The 19,543-nt window shown below is 41.8% G+C and overlaps 1 protein-coding gene across 1 annotated transcript in view; it reads left to right on the top strand.

Moving 5' to 3' along the window:
- The first annotated feature begins 414 nt into the window (after positions 1-414).
- The window catches only part of HMGCLL1 (3-hydroxy-3-methylglutaryl-CoA lyase like 1), a 68,690-nt gene continuing 49,561 nt past the window's right edge, over positions 415-19,543 (top strand). The window contains exons 1-2 of the mRNA XM_070738917.1: positions 415-531; positions 19,397-19,474. Of these exons, the coding sequence (XP_070595018.1) occupies positions 415-531; positions 19,397-19,474 (195 nt within the window). The remainder of the gene's footprint in view (positions 532-19,396; positions 19,475-19,543) is intronic.

Raw genomic sequence — 19,543 nt, 5'->3', positions numbered from 1 at the left:
TTTGGGGTAGTCAGGTAGTGCATTTCTGCTCTTCTTCCGCCTTTCTGCGGCGAAAGATCGCAGGGCGAAAGATCGAAACACTGATCTGGAAACGGTCACCAGCCCAGGATCCCGTCTCCGAAACGGCTTCGGCGCCCTAAGCGGCAAGAGCAACGTCCCGATCCGACCTCTTCCTCATCCTCCTTCGGCAACCCAAAGGATGTTGGCGCCGCGAACTCCCGGCATCCCTCTCAGCCAATCAGAATCGCCCGGTATTCCCTCGACCGGCCGAGGCGGATGCTGCGCCCACGCTCGGCCAGGCTTGGTTTTCCGGCGAACGGCTTTGCAGATGGCTGGCCGCCAAAGCCGCGGGTGGCAGTGATCTTGCGGACGGGAGGTGGTGGTGGTGGGCGGCCTTGAGGGGAGACGGACGCCATGGGCAACGTCCCGCCGGCGCTGAAGCACTGCCTTAGCTACCCGCACCTCCTCAAGGAACAGTTGGGGATCGGCGACTCTGCCCAGCAGCCGACTGTTCTGCAACAGCCTGGGCAGGTACCCGGGTGGCGGAAGGAAGGCCGTTCAGGGCCGCAGCTCCAGCCCCATGCATGGAAAATGGGAGGGGGGAGGGAGGGCCTTGGGGCTTCTGGCTGAGCAGTTGAGAGCAGTCAAGAGGGTTCATGAGAAGGTTGGGATGTCCTTCAGTTTGCCCAGGGCTTTTCTGGGCATCTTTGCCTCAGAAGGAGAAAGCGTGGCTGCCAGGGCCAACTCTTGCCAATCCTCCGTGATTTTCTGCTAAGACAGGCCTGGTATGCTTCACAGGACTGGGGTGCTTAAAATTGTTTATATTTTATATTATTATTTTATTGTTATTTTATTTTGCAACTGGACATAGGGATAGCTTTTTTCCCCTTTTTGCCATTATTCTGCTGAACACCTAATTCTTGCAGTTCTGCCTAGTGTGTATGGATAGCAATCGATAGGATGTGGCTAAAGTATTATTTATTCCTTTTATTATCTTCTTTACTTCCTCCTTTTTTTGGTATTATTATTATCATCATCATCATCATCATCATCATCATTATTTTGTTCGCAAAAAACAGTAATACAAGGCAAATGAGATCTATATGCTGGATTTCGTATCACAATATCACAAGTTGAACACTTCCCAAACGTCTATGTCTATGATGTATTTTTGTATAATGCGTGCAGATCCAAGTTCGGTGGCCTTTTGCAACTGACCGATCGTGATTTTGTCAATGTTTATTGTTTTCAAATGCCGGCTGAGGTCTTTTGGTACAGCACTCAATGTGTCGATTACCACTGGGACCACCAGTACTGGTTTATGCCAGAGTCATTGTAGTTCGATTTTAAGGTTGTGATATCAGCTAAGCTTTTCTTGGTTTTTTCATCAATTTGGCTGACTTGTTATTATAATTATCATCATCATCTCTGTTGCCTTTAAAATACACTACTTCTATACTAGAGACAAATCACAGTTGGCCAATAAAGTATTCAGTTCAATTCAGTTTTATTTCTTTTTAGTTTTGAATTTATTTTATTTTTACTTGCTAGACTGGCTGTGAATTCTGGTATCCCCATGGATCTAGAGAGCATCTGGATGGAGCAATTGTTCTAAGTAGCACTGAGAAAATGGCCCTTATATCTATTTTAAGAGGAAGCGAACAGATTGATGGAGAAACTTCTCCATCAACTGGATTGCAGCATTCAGAGATGCATATGGGGTGGGGGAGGAAGTGTAGGAAGCACTGACCCAATATCACATTTTCCCTCTTGGTGGTGCAGAAAACCTTACCCACTAGAGCAGGGAACAGGAGCCTGAAGGTCTTGAGATGTCTTGAGTGGTTGCTGAGAATTGTAGTCTATCTGCTTCTGAAATTTTCCTCACTTGGACCTTACTATCCGCAGTGATTTCTTTCAGGAGATTATGAGCCAGCAAAAACAGCCACCTATCTCCTTTTAATCAATCATTTGTAGTACTTTGTCTCAGTTTCCATCATGACTCATTAGAAGCAAGTGGCCAAAAAGAAGAAACAGGCATTTAGAAGAATTTGATTTGTATATAATTGTGGTTTCTTGCTGTCATATCCAAGAAAAAGAAGAACTCCAAGTGTCTTATTCCACTCCTGGTTATTTCTCATCTATTCATTTAGCAACTTTTACAGGAGAAAGATATGATTTATGAAGATACGTAATATTAGGTGCTAAAGTAACACAAATATTTGGACATTATGAAGCTGAGTAATATAGAATGTTACTTGAATGTGAGGTGGTAGCCTCAAAATTGAATAAAATAAAATAAACTCACTGGCAGTGTTCCCTCTAATTTTTTGGGGTGGGTGGGCGGAAAAGTATAGTGTCTGAGCGGCAGTCCCTTCGGGACTGGGTGGCACAGAAATAATAAATAAATAAACAAACAAACAAACAAACAAACAAAAAACCCACCCTGTTTTGCCTCAGAGAATTTCAAAATAAAATACTGTACTGTGTGTCTATAACAGTGAGCTCATAATAGGGCAACTCTATCAATATCAAAATGCCACTTAAATAGTTGAGCTAGTTTCAAACTAGATTTTGATTTTCTTTCTCTCTTCCTTACTCCCATTCTTTTTCTTTCTCTTTTCCTTCCTCTCTTTTTTCTATCTGTTTCTCTCTCTTCCTCTCTTCCTCTCTCTCTCCTTCCCTCTCATTCTTTCCCTCTCGGCTTCTGGGCAGGTTTGGAAAACTCTGAGTTGATGATGATTTTTAAGTATTCAAATATAATAACCACAGTTCTAACATAAGGAATTCAGTTATTGAAATCTCCTATGCTGGAAGAATTAAACATACCAGAGTAATTCTTCTGCTTGAAACCAATTCATAAAGCTTATTTAAATTCTTTAATGTAGGAATTCATTTAATGCTCATACAGTGAACACAATGTGTCATCTCAATATTGTGATATTGTGTCCCCTTGTCGTACACCGTTATTTCCAGTTTAAGATAATTAAGGCAAACTGTTGCCATTGTTTTTTCATATACTGTATTGATTGCAGTAAGTTTATGTAAGGTGGCACTCACAGTTTGCACAAGATACTAGCAAAACTATACTCGGGATACCTCAGAGAAGAAAAAATACCCAATGCATGGAAAAATGTTGAAGTGATTCTTATGCACAAGAAAGGGGCCCAAGATTATTTAAACAACTAGCACCCAATAAGCCTTCTTTCAGTCATCTACAAGGTAATAGCAAAAAGAACATTAAATGATTTATAGCTGAAGGAGCAAAGAGGCTTCAGAAGTAGTTACAGCACAATGAATCATATCCAGGTTGTTCAGCAAGTCATTGAAAGGCATAATGAATACACCATGCCTCTGTGCATAGCTTTCATTGACTATGAAAATGCATTTCACTCAGTATTCCAGTAACCCTTATATTCCTTGTTTCCCCTTGTATAAAGAATAGCATGGGAAAAAAAGCCTACTTATATAAACTAGACTTGTATGGTTATTCTTAGTATGATTGAGAACATTGTAAGTGGCATTGTTAAAGTACTAAATTTGGAGCTTGATCATTTGTATTTGTATTTGTATTTATTAGATTTGTATGCTGCCCCTCTCCGAAGACTCGGGGCGGCTAACAACAATATAAAAAGACAATGTAAACAAATCTAAAATTAAAACAATCTAAAAACCCCCAATTTAAAGAACCACTCATACATACAAGCATACCATGTATAAATTCTATAAGCCTAGGGGGAAGGGAAATTTCAATTCCCCCATGCCTAACGACAGAGGTGGGTTTTAAGGAGCTTGCGAAAGGCAAGGAGGGTGGGGGCAACTCTGATATCTGGGGGGAGCTGGTTCCAGAGGGTCGGGGCCGCCACAGAGAAGGCTCTTCTGGGTACCGCCAGACGACATTGCTTAGTCGACGGGACCCGGAGAAGGCCAACTCTGAATACACAGAAGAAGCTTATGCAAGTTATCCTGGTTATTTGCTGCTTCCAGAATTAAAGATAGCATGACTAAATATCATAATGGCTTTCCATAGGGGTAATTTGGTGAAAAGAAATGCCTGGGTATTTGCTGAACTATTTTGGCTTGATGTAGAAAGATTCTAGGAATTAATTTCAAACTCACTTTCTCTATTTCATTTGAGGAAAGAAAAACGGAAACAAAACGAAAGCATTTGTTCATAACTTCCATTATACCTTGCCATATGCATTGCACACAAGTGAATTAGATTAGATTAGATTTATTGGATTTGTATGCCGCCCCTCTCCGCAGACTTAAATTGGAAAATATTTTTTTCTCTCTTTTCAGAAGGAATTCCCTGCAACTTCCAGGTTGCTTGTATACATAGATGCATAGATTTGATTATGTAAATTAAAAAAAATAGGATTGGTTTTACTGTCTGATTCATCGTCCCAACATAAAATACATCTCCATCATTTTTACTTCTTAAATATTTAGACATGCACTTTTAAATGTATCTAAAAATACATTGTGTGAAAACACCCTTAGGACTTTGAAGTTCTTTCCTGGTATATGAGGAGGTGAAGAAGAGATAAATCCTGAACATCAGAGGAAAATCTGCTTCCTCTTATGTACACATTCCTGATGAGTTTCAGTTTTGGAAGGCTTTATTATTTTAATTTTCCAAATTAAGTAGTATTTAGATTCGTAAATATCCCTTGTAGTCTTCTATTATTTCGGAAGTGTTTTGCTCTAATGGATTTTAAAAACCATTATTACTTCTGGCAATCTGTTCATTAGGATAAGATTTCCCAAAAAAGTATGGTTTTAATTTTAGGTTACTAAAAGACTTAGATCTTGAGCTATTTTGATGCCATATATTTTCCATCATGTTCTTATTCACAGACTCGCTATTTGCTCTCTGTACAGTTTGCTTTTACACTCTTTTAAACTTTCTACCATTTCATTTTACATCAGAGGAGGGTTCTAACTTACCTCACTGCTGGCTCACTTCCTCCCATGCCACATGGGTGCGCCTTGTGGGCGCACGCATACTTTGCGGGTACATGCATGCATAGTGCCAAAAAATCTGAAAAAATTAAGCTGAAAACAAGATGGCAACCGCATGCCCAGTGCCGGAAACTCAGCTTCTGCACAGGTTCAGAAGAAAAATAAAATAAAAAAAACACACAAAAAGATGGTGGTGCCTGTGGACCAGTACCGACTGAATTGGGTTGGTGATTTCATTCTGATGTCACCAGCGGTCACTACCGGTTCAGGTGAACTTGTCTGAACAGAGAGGAATCTACCCTATTTTACATGGTACCCACTCAATTTCTTTAGCATATACCTTTGCCTATTTTTCTGTTTAATGTTACTGCTGAATCTTCTCTTGTTGGATTATTTCTTATTGGTTGTTTCTCTTTTTTAAGTTTGCCACAGTTATATTTAGGAAGATTATACAGTCTTGCTTATAACCTTGAGTTTTCTGTTGTTGTCTCAGGTTCTCCTAATATGTCACAATAAGTTCTTTGGGCCAACCTAGGTCCACTTTGGGTTTACAACTGACCAGATCTACGATGGTGTTGATTTTGAGCCAAGATACACATTGTGTGTATCTAAATGTTGAATAGTGTGGTAGAAAATTAAAGAAGAAAAAGGGGGAAAAGGGGGGGAAAAGTATTTTTATTATGCATTTGAGCTATTTTATTTAATTTTATTTATTTATTTATTGGATTTTATATGCTATTAATTTATGCTAAGGTATACCACCTAGGCTATGTATATGTAAATTTTGCTCATTGATCAAAATAAAATTTTATTTGATTTTACTTATCTTGGGAGAATTAATTACCAATGAATTACTCTTGAAGGGAATTCCTGTTAAGAAAGGTATTTCTCCACACTATTATATATAAGAAAGGTCTTATCTCAGAAACCACTATCTTTGAGATTATTGTGGTTGTTTGTGGTACTCTCTCAAATAGTAATGTATTTTGGGTAGGAATTGCATTGAAAATGGTCTGCATGAACTCTCCGCTATTAAAGAAACAAAGCCTTTTTAAAAAATCAGTTGATAAACAAAAGTAAAAGTTAAATTTGGGGATATGTCTGTTCACTCAGGAGACACAGCTTTGTTTGCTATCTTGCCTTATTGCAGAATATTGTCTCTTCATAAACAGACTCAGTTCTTTACAGCAGTTCCTTTGAACTTGAAACATGAAGCTCTCTTGGAGTTGTTTATCTGATTTCTTATAACTGTAGCCTGCACTTCTTTTAAGACCCAAGCATAAAGTAGGGAAGAGGATATATCTCTGCAATGCATCTTCAAGTATGCCTAAGAGAGGCCATTACCTGGTACCTTAGAGCAGTGTTTTTCAACCAGTGTACTGCGGCACACTAGTGTGCCATGAGACATGGTCAGGTGTGCCGCGAAGCTCAGAGAGAGAAAGAAAGCAAGAGAGAGAGAAAGAAAGAGAAAGAAAGAAAGAGAGCGAGAGAGAAAGAAAGCAAGAGAGAGAAAGAACAAGCGAGAGAGAAAGAGAACAAGAGAGAGAGAGAGAAAGCAATTTAATATCTACATGAAACCGCTGGGTGAGATCATCCAAGGGCATGGGGTGAGGTATCATCAATACGCTGATGATACCCAGTTGTACATCTCCACCCCATGTCCAGTCAACGAAGCAGTGGAAGTGATGTGCCGGTGCCTGGAGGCTGTTGGGGCCTGGATGGGTGTCAACAAACTCAAACTCAACCCAGACAAGACGGAGTGGCTGTGGGTTTTGCCTCCCAAGGACAATTCTATCTGTCCGTCCATTACCCTGGGGGGGGGGGAATTATTGACCCCCTCAGAGAGGGTCCGCAACTTGGGCGTCCTCCTCGATCCACAGCTCTCATTAGAGAAACATCTTTTAGCTGTGGCGAGGGGGGCGTTTGCCCAGGTTCGCCTGGTGCGACAGTTGCGGCCCTATTTGGACCGGGAGTCATTGCTCACAGTCACTCATGCCCTCATCACCTCGAGGCTCGACTACTGTAACGCTCTCTACATGGGGCTACCTTTGAAAAGTGTTCGGAAACTTCAGATCGTGCAGAATGCAGCTGCGAGAGCAATTATGGGCGTCTCTAAGTATGCCCATATCACTCCAACACTCCGCAGTCTGCATTGGTTGCCGATCAGTTTCCGGTCACAATTCAAAGTGTTGGTTATGACCTATAAAGCCCTTCATGGCACCGGACCAGAATATCTTCGGGACCGCCTCCTGCCGCACGAATCCCAGCGACCGGTTAGGTCCCACAGAGTCGGCCTTCTCCGGGTCCCGTCGACCAAACAATGCCGTCTGGCGGGACCCAGGGGAAGAGCCTTCTCTGTGGGGGCCCCGACCCTCTGGAACCAGCTCCCCCCTGAGATTAGGATTGCCCCCACCCTCCCTGCCTTTCGTAAACTCCTTAAGACCCACCTCTGCCGTCAGGCATGGGGGAACTAAACATCTCCCCCTTGCCCATGTTGTTTTGCCATTGATTGATTGACTGTGTGTCTGTTTTTATATACATTGGGATTGTTTTATAAATTTATTAATTTTAAACTGTAATTAGATTGGTGGGCATTGGATTTGTTATTATGTACTGTTTTATTGTTGTTGTGAGCCGCCCCGAGTTTGCGGAGAGGGGCGGCATATAAATCCAATAAATCTAAATCTAAATCTAAGAGAGAGAGAGAACAAGAGAAAGAAAGCAAGAGACCAAGAGAGAGAGAGCAAGAGAGAGAAAGAAAGCAAGAGAGAGAGAGAAAAAGAGGGAGGGAAGGAGAGAGAGAAAGAAAGACATAGAGGGAGGTAGGGAGGGAGAGAGAAAGAGAGCAAAAAAGAGGAAGGAAGGAAGAGAAAGAAAGAGGGATGGAGAGAAAGAAAGAGGAAGGAAGGGAGAGAGAGAGAAAGGGAGAGAGAAATAGAGCGAAAGGGAGGAAGAGAGAGATAATTTTTTTGTCCAAACTTTTTTTAGCCCCCACCCCACCCCGCTTAATGTGCCCCAGAGTTTCGTAAATGTAAGGTTGAAAATCACTGCCTTAGAGAGCCTAGAGAGCCAGTGCAGTGTGTCAAATAAAAAAGCCAATTGCAGTTTTGGCATGGAATAGGACATCTTTCATGATTAAGACATAGTTGCTAAACCCTTCTGTAAAGAAGGTTGAAACATTAATTTATTAATTCCTTGTGTGTCCAATCACTTGGCCAATAAAGAATATTCTATTCTACATCCTATCCTATCCTAGCCTATCCTACCCTATCCTACCGTACTCCTGTTCTTTATAATGCTATTATTGTGAACTAGTACGCACTTGGCTCAGTGTGAAGTGAAACCTACTAAGGCAGAGATGGTGAACCTTTCCCCCCTGAGGTGCTCAAAGCGCCTATGTGCTATTGTGCACATGTATGTGCCCACAACCATAATTCAATGCCCTCCACATGCACCCTACCCTACTCCTGTTATTTATAATGCTATTGTTGTGAACTAGTACGCACTTGGTGCAGTGTGAAGCGAAACCTACTAAGGCAGAGATGGTGAACCTTTCCCCCCTGAGGTGCTCAAAGCGCCTCTGTGCTATTGTGCACATGTATGTGCCCACATGCATAATTCAATGCCCTCCACATGCACCCTACTCTACCCCTGTTCTTTATAATGCTATTGTTGTGAACTACTGTAGTACACACTTGGCTCAGTGTGGAGTGAAATCTACTAAGGCAGAGATGGTGAACCTTTTCCCCTTCAGGTGCTGAAAGCGCCTATGTCCTATCCCACATACGTGTGTGCCCACACCCATAATTCAATGCCCTCCACATGCAACTCCTCCGTCCTTCCCTGCCCCCCTGTACATGCATGTGCAACCCCCACACTTCCCCTTGCATTCATGCACATCCCATTTTGGGCCTAACAGGCCTCCCTGAAGTCCAAGGCGTGTAAAAATGCCCCCCTGGAGATCCTCTGGAGGCTGGAAACAGCCCGTTTCCTCACTTCCAGTGGGCCCAGTAGGCCCGTATTTCACCCTCCCCAGGCTCCAGAGGCTTTCTTGGCATATATAGCTGATTTGCTTACAGTTGATGTAAGTTTAGGAAGACTGTAATTCCATGATTAAAGGTTAGCAGCATTTTCTATTACAAACCCATGTTTTAATCACTTTATAAGTTGAGAGAGAGGAGCAGAAATTAAATACCTCGATTAACATATTTGGCAGACAACATCTTAAGCCTTTTCTCTCTTGTTTGAATTGTGTGGCATTTGAGGAGGATGGGAATGCAGTGGTGCTTTCTGTTTGGAAGGAGGCTTTTTTGAGGAGAGAAAATTTTACATTCAGTTTTCTGGGTTTCCCCCCCCCCCCAATACCTAATAAATGGAAAATGCTCCAGGCTCTTAGCTTTTTATGTAAACCCCTTTCTTGCTGATATTCCACACAATTTACCCATAGTACTTACCACTTCATGGAACTAATACCAGATTTAATAACATTTCATTATTTTTAATAATCATGCATTTTTGTTGGATCAAATTTAGGTAGACATGTTAATATACTGAAGGAACAGTTAACATTTGTAAGATTTTATTGCCAGTTTTTTTTTTAAATATCTTTACTTTTTAGTTTTAACTGTAAGGGACCTGGATGCACAGAATAAATTTTACACTAGAGTTGGCATGTTGGTGTTTTTATGTTTACCTTTGATTTTTTTTAAAAAAAGATAAATGCATGCTATAAATATAAATAAGAGTGTTATGTCTGGAAAAATAAAAAGAGCTAAAATTCACTGATTGGCTAAGACGCAGCTCATACAAAAAGAACCGCCAAGGTTAAACGGTTGTCTGTTTGTTTCCCACCTAAATAAAAACCTATAAATAAGGCAACGGGTTAGCCGTTGCCCTTGTTGGGAGTTGTTTGTCACTAGCTGAAGTTCTCTATCAAATAAACCTGTTGCAGTGAATCAGCCTCCATGTACTGATTTAACAGTGGCGACGAGGAGGTCGAACTCCCGCAGAAGGAAAGACCATGAGCTCCGTCATGGCCCAGGCACCGCCATTCTACAACCCGGACTTAGAACCGTGGATATCCTACATGGCCAAATTTCGTATCTTCCTCCAAGCCAGCAATCTCCACGATGCCGAAGACGATAGAAAGCGGGTGATCTTTCTTAACTATTGTGGCCCCACAATCTACAGCCTAGCTTCTACGCTAGTCAATCCAGAAACCGTAGAAAACGTCTCCTGGGCCACTCTTCAGGCAAAACTTGCCGCACATTTTCAACCGACCACGCCAATCCGGGTCTACCGCCACCAATTCGCGCTCATGAGGCAAAACGAAGGCGAATCAACGAACGATTTCACCACCTGTCTAAGAGCTGTCCTTGCCAAATGCAAATTCAAGGACCCTGAGAAACAATTAGTAGACCGTGTGATTTTTGGCATGCGGAATATCACCTTACAAAAGAAATACCTGGTTGATGAAGCCACTACGCTCCAAGACGTTTTAAAAGTGGCGAAAGCTTCGGAAGTTTCCGAAACCTCAGTGGCGGAAATAAACCGCTCTACACCTACGGTGCACTATTTTCCTGATGAAAAAGAATGCCAAGCCTGCTCCGACGACGACAGACAACATGTAGCATACCGAGATGAAGACGCCTGCCTCCAAATCCGAAAATCATCTGAGAGGGACGCCAGGGAACCGAGACGCCCCATCAAATGTGCTGGATGCAATGGAAATCACCCCCGTTACCGCTGCCAATTTAAAGAAGCATATTGCCGCCGCTGCCAGCGCCGAGGCCACATAGCAGAAGCATGCCGCGCCGCTCTGCCATCCGATCATCAAGTTTTCAACTCACGACCTTTTGCAGCCCCGAGAAACCGCAGACAACCTTTTTCCCGCACCTACTCCAAACCGGCGGGAGGACTACATTCTACAAGCCAAAGAGGTAATTACTCTCCTCTTTTTGACTCTGAAGACAAGATTTTTGTGTCCCTTCTTGTAAACGGGTTGCCGTGCGACATGGAAATGGACACGGGCTCTAAGTATTCTATAATGCCTTGGCATAAACTGAGACTATACATGCCTAATTTGCAAAAATCGATATTAGATCCATGGAATGCCAACTTAACTGATTTCCAAGGTCGGGGCATTCCAGTCTTAGGTTGCTTAAATGTTCCCATCGAATTTAAGGGGTTCAAGGGACCACTCCCTCTTATTATAGTTGATGGCCCAAAACACACCTTACTTGGCCTCAAATGGTTAAAACCCTTGGGTATTGAGATATCGGGACTGCATAATGTATTTCACAAGGATGATGATTTCAATGTTTTAATACGTGAATTCCCCGAGGTTTTCTCCACTGACCTAGGAAAGTATAAGGGTAACCCTATTTCATTTAACCTAGACCCCAGTATTCCTCCAATCAGATTGAAACCTAGGCGCGTGCCAATACCATTATTACCAAAAGTGGACGAACAACTTGACAAACTATTGGCCCAGGGAATTTTGATCCCTACAGACCACGCTAAATGGGAAACACCAATTGTCACCCCTCTTAAGCCAGACGGCTCCGTAAGGATTTGCGCAGACTATAAAGCAACTATAAATAGAGCATTGCAACATAACGCATACCCAATCCCAGTGGTCCAACAGTTGTTACACACATTGGGCAGGGGTTCCATCTTTGCGAAATTGGACCTCGCTCAAGCATATCAGCAGCTCCCCGTTGACACAGCTACTGCAGAAGCCCAGACAATTGTGACACACAGGGGAGCCTTCAAGTGTTCGAGACTCCAATTTGGGGTCTCTACCGCCCCCGGGATTTTCCAAGGTCTCATGGAACGCATTTTGAACCAAATTCCCGGGGTTGTGCCTTATTTCGATGACATGCTCATCTCAGCTAACTCTAAACAAGAACTATGGGAAAGGATTAAAACCGTCTTAACCAAATTTAAGGAAACGGGTCTCCATTTGAAACCAAACAAATGCTCATGGGCCGTCCCAAGTGTTGATTTCCTAGGATTCAAAATTGATCAATTCGGCATTCACCCCACAGATGAAAAAGTAGACGCCATCAAAAGGGCCCCCGCACCCACAAACAAGACAGAACTCCAAGCATTTTTAGAATTATTGAATTTTTATTCCATTTCCCTTAAACAGAAAGCCACGGTGGCGGAACCTCTGCATAACCTCCTAAAAAAAGGCGCTACCTGGACGTGGGGACCCAAAGAAAATTCAGCTTTCAATGTCATTAAAAATCTGTTATCCTCAAACAGCGTCCTTGTCCAATACAATGTCACCATGCCAGTGACATTGACATGCGACGCTTCCCCTTTTGGCATAGGCGCCGTGCTCAGCCACTCCTTTCCGGACGGATCAGAAGCCCCAATCACTTTTTATTCTAAAACCTTGTCAGCGGCTGAACGGAACTATTCACAGCTCGATAAGGAAGCCTTGGCCGCCGTAGCCGGTGTTAAGCGTTTCCATAACTATTTGTGAGGTCGTTTTTTCACACTAATCACAGACCACAAACCTCTTCTGGGTATTTTGGCCGGGGACAAACAAACCCCTGTATTTCTATCACCCCGGATGACCCGCTGGTCTATTTTTTTGGCGGGCTATTCATATTCCCTTAAGCACAGGGGGGGGGGAAGAGATTGGCCATGCGGACGCATTGAGCAGATGCCCCCAAAAAGAATTAGTAAACGACCCAGCTCCAGCTTCCACTACGCTTTTACTCGAAATTATTGAACAAAAAACATTGTCAGCCATAGATATCGCACAAAGTACTAAAACAGATCCGATCCTAAAATTTGTAAAACAATGGGTATTAAAAGGGTGGCCAACAGACAAGGTGTCGGAAAACTTTCAGCCTTTTAAAAACAGACAAATGGAATTAAATGTGTTAAAATATTGCCTGTTGTGGGGAAGCCGAGTAATCATCCCCCAAGAACTTCATAAAAGAGCATTAGAGTTACTCCACCAAAGCCACCCTGGTATTGTAAAAATGAAAACCTTAGCAAGGAGTCACCTATGGTGGCCAAACCTAGACAGAGACATTGAATCCTGGGTCGCAGCATGCTCACCCTGCCAATTATCAAGACCAGATCCACCAAAATGTAAACACACCGAATGGCCCGCTCCAAGGGGACCGTGGTCAAGGGTCCACATTGACTTCGCAGGACCAATACGAGGACAATCATTTTTAATAATAATTGATGCGTATTCAAAATGGTTAGAGGTCGCTTTAATGACCTCAACAACAACCAGCGGAACAATAAAAGCCCTACGGAAACTATTCGCAACTCACGGTCTCCCAGACACCATAGTTTCTGACAACGGGCCACAACTAACAGCCCGACAAATGGAACTCTTTTTAGCAGAACTAGGCATAAAACACATTCTCACACCAGCTCATTTTCCCCAAGCCAATGGTCAAGCAGAACGCATGGTAAGGGTTACAAAAGACGCACTAAATAAAGCACCCCAGGGAGACTGGCAACAACAGATCGATGAATTTTTATTAATACAACACATTACCCCATCAGCAACAACACAAAAAAGTCCAGCAGAACTCTTAATGGGGAGAAACTTACGCTCAAAAATAGATCGCATACATCCCGATTATCAAACCGAAACAGAACTTATTGTTAAACAGCAAATACGACAATTTGAAAAAGGAGATAGAATTTATGCAAAAAATTATGACTCAGGAAACAAATGGACATAAGGAATCATTAAAGAAAAAAATGGTCTAAAAACATATTTAATTACATTAAACGACGGGCGAATTTGGCACCGTCACATAGATCAATTACGAAAGCGTGCATTAAACAATAACATGACTTTACCCCCCATAGAATACCAAAGAGAATACTCACCGGAGCCTGTTCAAGAATCCAGCGATGGCTACCTTGGACCCCTGGAGGCCGGCACAGATCCAACTGCGTCAACGCAAACGGGCCAGCAGATGGCCGACCAGAGCGGAGCAGAGCAAACGCCAGCCGTCCAGGAAGGTAGCTCTCCAGAAAATGAATTGCGCAGGTCCAAAAGGACCCCGAAACCACCAATCAGAATGCAAGACTACGTCACCTTGATCAATTCATGAAATACCAATCACCAAGCTAGGGGGGAGGGATGTTATGTCTGGAAAAATAAAAAGAGCTAAAATTCACTGATTGGCTAAGACGCAGCTCATACAAAAAGAACCGCCAAGGTTAAACGGTTGTCTGTTTGTTTCCCGCCTAAATAAAAACCTATAAATAAGGCAACGGGTTAGCCGTTGCCCTTGTTGGGAGTTGTTTGTCACTAGCTGAAGTTCTCTATCAAATAAACCTGTTGCAGTGAATCAGCCTCCGTGTACTGATTTAACAAAGAGTTTAAAAGGAGGAGGAGGAAGGTGGGTATGTTTGCTGTCTTGAATTATTTGTAATAGATAGCAATAGCACTTAGACTTGCATACCACTTCACAGTGCTTTACATTGCTCTCTAAGCAATTTAAAGAGTCAGCCTATTGTCCCCAACAATCTGGGTCATTTTAGCAGGAAGGATGGAAGGCTGAGTCAGCCTTGAACTGGTGAGGTCTGAACCCCTGGTCATCAGCAGAACTGCCTGCAAGTACTGCATTCTAACCACTATATCACCACAGCTCATGAAATAATAATAAGGCAGGATATAAATAAATAAATCCCTGCTATTTTAATGTTTCAGGGATTGTTATACTTTTTAAAGTCTTCAAGTCAGTGTTGACTTCTGAAAACTCCATGGGCAAGTCCGTTAAGTTTTCTCGGCAAGATTTTTAAAAGTGGTTTGACCTTGTCTTCTTTCTAGGGCTGAGAATGACTGCCCGCAAATCAGGCAGTGACTTTTTTTTTCCTAAGGCAGGACTAGAATTTAAAGCTTTTGTTTTTTAACATTGTGCCTTAGCCACTATATCAGTGATGGCAAACATTTTTGGTTTGTGTGCCAAAAGGGGTGTTGTGTGGGAGTGTGCACATGTGTGTGCCCACACCCATAATTCCATGCAACCCCCTCGCATGTGTGCTTGGCCACCACCACCCCACTCCCAGTATATGATGGCACACCCATTTTTCACTGTCCCCAGGCTTCAGAGCCATTCTAGGAGTCTGGGATGGGCAAAAACAGCCTCCCTCCCAAGAGGCTCTTTGCAGGCCAGAAATGGCCCATTTTAAATTGGGAAATGAGCCATTTCTGACCTCCAAAGGACTTTTGGGTTAAATTAAAGTGGGAAGTCTGAATCAGTGTGAATCAGAGGTTGCAAGGCCCTTGGAATAGCTTCAGATTAAATTGTTTATATTAAAGCCATTGATTCTTAGGGACGTATTTGTTAGGGATGGCAGTTTGCTAAAATAAATAACAAAACTTGGCACCTGTTAACTGTTATGACATTCAGATCACTCCCAAATACCCTCCCTCTTTTAAATCTTCATCTTGTAATGTTACCATATCTCCCCTGAAGGAAAACAAACAAACAAACAAACAAACAAATTAATTAATTAATTAATAAATATCAGCATGATGGTGCAATCCCTTGCGGAAAAAAGTTGCCAACTCTGGTGTAAATGGTACGTATGTACCAATAAATAGAACTAGTAACTTGTTAGTTAACTGAAATTTGATTTCTATTTCTGAATTCCCTTCTTATTTCCTCTTCTTGTGCTAAACTATCCCTTGCATTTTGTATTAGGGTGAAACCATTTGCAAAATGCATCTTAGACTACTGGGAATGTTGCGGATTATAAATTGGGAATTTTCAATATATTTGGAAGATACTTCAGTTGAGAAGTCCCTTTACCACAGTTTCATCAGAGCTCCAGAAATTAAATGACTGCTATTACAACCATGGTGATTACCCTGAAATAGATAGAGCTCTGAAGGATCCACATAAGGCCATCTTTACTAAGTTGATCACCGGATATGTAACACAAAGTCAAAGTACAGATTACATGGGCTCAGGAATTCTGGGAGTTGAAGTCCATGTCATAAAATTGTCAAAATTGGCCACCCCTCCATTAAATTAAATACAGTAATCCCTCACCTATCGCTGGTGTTACGTTCCAGACCTGGCCGCGATACGTGAAATCTGTGATGGGGAATTTATCGACTGATAGTACTTATTTAAGTATTTATATTGTAATTGTTTGGTAAATTTTCATTGTTTTAAGTGTTTATAAACCCTTCCCACACAGTATTTATTTTAGATACAGTATTTAAATACAGTATTTACAATTTTAGATATATATTTTTTTAAAAAAACCTGCCGATCGAGTTCGGCGGGCTGTTTAAATCTGCCGATCGACTTCCTCAGAAACCCGTGATGAAGTGAAGCCACAGTAGATGAAGCGCGGTATAGCGAGGGACTACTGTATGTAGGATCAGGTCTCCTTCTGCTTTTATTTTATTCAAAAATGAATGCAAGAGGCCCAATCATGTTTAATATTTTGCATTCTAGTTTTTACCTATCTTTTCTATACAACTGATGTGAAGAGCAGGAAAATAAGCTATTTTTACTACAATGAAGTTTGGTCTGGTATGGGGGGGGGGGGGGGAAGAAACATTATTACCTAAATGGCAATGAAAAACATACTAGCCATCTGATAAACTCAGTATGGTCAATTGAAACAGCACATTAAGATTTTCCACAAAAGGTAACTTGTAATGCAATATGGTAGTGATGTTTACTTCCCGAAACACTCTGTTGGGTGGTTGCTGTCATATAGCTTGTGATCATTCACAGATTTGATGCATGATGGGAAATTAGGGCTACATTCTGACTAGGCCTAAGATGTTACCCCCATTTCTCACATAGGCATTTGTACCACACATGTGCCATTTGTCTTGTAAGATCAAACATCGGGGGGTCTTGAAAAACCTCTCTGCAAATAGGTCTTTTATTAATAACGATGAAGTGCTTTTTAAATTGGAGGAGATGGTACATGGCCACAGAAATGTCTTTGGACAGTGCTGACTCCCTAGGCTAAGAAACGGAGATGAGCACTGCCCCCCTAGAGTCGGACACAGCTGGACAGGAAAACCTTTACTCAGACTTTAGATAGGCACAGACTTCAGAGGACAATCTGAACTGCAGAAAAAACAATTACTGCCAGCCTGCCTTCCACTGAGGATCTGTATAATGCACGAGTCAAAAAGAGGGCAGTGAAAATATTTACTGACCCCTTGCATCTTGGACATCAATTGTTTCAATTCCTACCCTCAAAACGATGCCATAGAGCAGTGATGGCGAACCAATGGCATGGGTGCCACAGGTGGCATCTGGAGCCATATCTGCTGGCACTCAAGCCATTGCCCTAGCTCAGCTCCAATGTGCATGTGTGTGCTAGCCAGCTGATTTTTTATTTGCATAGAGGCTCTGGGAGGGCATTTTTGGCTTCCAGAGAGCCTCTCGGGGAATGGAGGAGGGCATTTTTACCCTCCCCCGGCTCCAGGGAAGCCTTTGAAGCCTTTGGAACACAAGCCTACTGGGCCCACCATAAGTTGGGAAACAGGATTTTTCTGGCCTCCAGAGGGTGATGGAAGCTGTTTTTGCCCTACCCAGGCAATGAATTATGGGTGTTAGCACACGCCCACGCTCTTTTGGCACTCAAGCGGAAAAAGGTTTGCCATCACTGCTATAGAGCATTGCACACCAAGACAACTAGACACAAGAACAGTTTTTCCCGAACACCATCACTCTGCTAAAGAAATAATTCCCTCACCACTGTCAAACTACTCACTAAGGCTGCATTACTATTATTATTAGTCTTCTTACCATTCCTATCACCCACCTCTACCCAGTTTTGACTGTATGACTCTAACTTGGTTGCTTGTATCCTTGCGAGTTATATTCATATTGATTGTTTCCTGATTGCTTATTTATACCCTGTGACAATTATTAAGTGTTGTACCTCATGCACGGAAGCACAAAACAGCTGAAAATCAGCAAAATCTCATGCACACGAGCATTCTCACGTGAGAGTTGACTTCCTGTGCATGCACAAAAGCTGAATCTTGTGCCGACACACACGCAAGCAAGCTGGTCAGCTGGAGCTGCGTGCACAGATCCATTTTTCCAACCAGGAATGCGCACTTGACTGTTCCGGCTGCAGCCCATTACTGGTGCCATGCAGAACCAACTTTGCAGGCTGTGTTTTTGAGTTCAAGTTTGGCTGACCTTTTGCCGGTGATGGCAGAATGAAAGGGCTTTGGGCCATTCCTAATATGCCTGTTGTTTGTTATATAGAATAGATTGGTCCAGCTATTAACAAAGGTGAGCTGGGCCATTCCTTGATGCCACATTGAGTCTTTTTCCTTACCTAAAAGCATGTTTCTGGAGATATTCTATATGATGTTCTGCCTTTTAAAATATTTCCTAGGATATTTCATTTTTTTCCAGGAGAGGGATGGTTGCTAACTTCCTACACAACAATCTTATGATTTGGCAGGTCTTGATTATATTGTACTTATGTATTGAATAGTTACAGATCTTAACTTTGCCATAACTACATTAATTCTACCAAAGGTATGAGCAAATATCTTTTGGGACATCTGAGCATTTATTTATTTTGTCGATAATTAAGATTCGCTTTTAATGCCAAGCCACTAATTGATGCCAGCACAATTTTATGCTGATTTTTGCTGGGATGTGAAAGAATGTAAGTGTATGAAACCACCCTCAGATTTTTAAAATACCAATTAATGACAAAAATATTGCCCAGAAATAACAAATACTGGTTCTAAAAGTCTAGCTTTATCCTATTCAGTGCTATCAGTAATTACCATATCTCTGTGACACATAGATATGGGTATGCACACACTTACATAGTTGTATAAATATGGATCTGATCTAATGCATTGCTTGATAACTAATTTGTTGGAAATTTGTTTAGGAAAGCATCGGTAAGCATGAATGGCAAAAATCTTCTTTCCAAATTGCCTTCCAGGGAAGATTACATTTCCATAACCATATTTCATCTTTATTCTCCTTTGATCACAGGGTTAGCATCTGGGATACAGATTTTATGCAAATGTTGCTAGTTTTTAATATAAATTATTCCCAAACTAGATGAAAATCAGTTTCTTGAAAATTTAAACATCATGTTAGGAGGGGCTGGCTGTGATCAAGTTGATCCTCTTTTTATTTTCCTCTAAGAACAGAGATAGGCTTCATCATTTCTTGAAAAAGGCTATAATGTTTTAGAATCCTGGCTGTTTGATCCTAATCTGCAAAGAAACATTTCTATGATCATGAAAAGACATTCTGCAAAGATTCTTTAAGATAATTTTTATTGTTCCCCCTTTCACATTCCTGAACCTGTTTCTAGTATGAAAAAAAGCTGTAGGCAAAACCCTAAGGAGGGAGCCTTAGCATAGATTAAACTATAATCTTTTATGTGCTAACAAATCTTTCGTATTATGTTTCAGGAATTGCTTACAAGTGGATTTCCTGAGTTTGTTAAAATAGTGGAAGTTGGTCCAAGAGATGGATTACAGAATGAAAAGGTATGTTAACAATGAGTATAGCGGTCCATTGAGGAAGACAACACTGTATTAATTAAGCCCAGATAGTTG

The sequence above is a fragment of the Erythrolamprus reginae genome, chromosome 1 (genome assembly GCF_031021105.1).
Source record: "Erythrolamprus reginae isolate rEryReg1 chromosome 1, rEryReg1.hap1, whole genome shotgun sequence".
NCBI lineage: Eukaryota > Metazoa > Chordata > Lepidosauria > Squamata > Dipsadidae > Erythrolamprus > Erythrolamprus reginae.
This window is presented reverse-complemented; position numbering and strand designations above follow the sequence as displayed.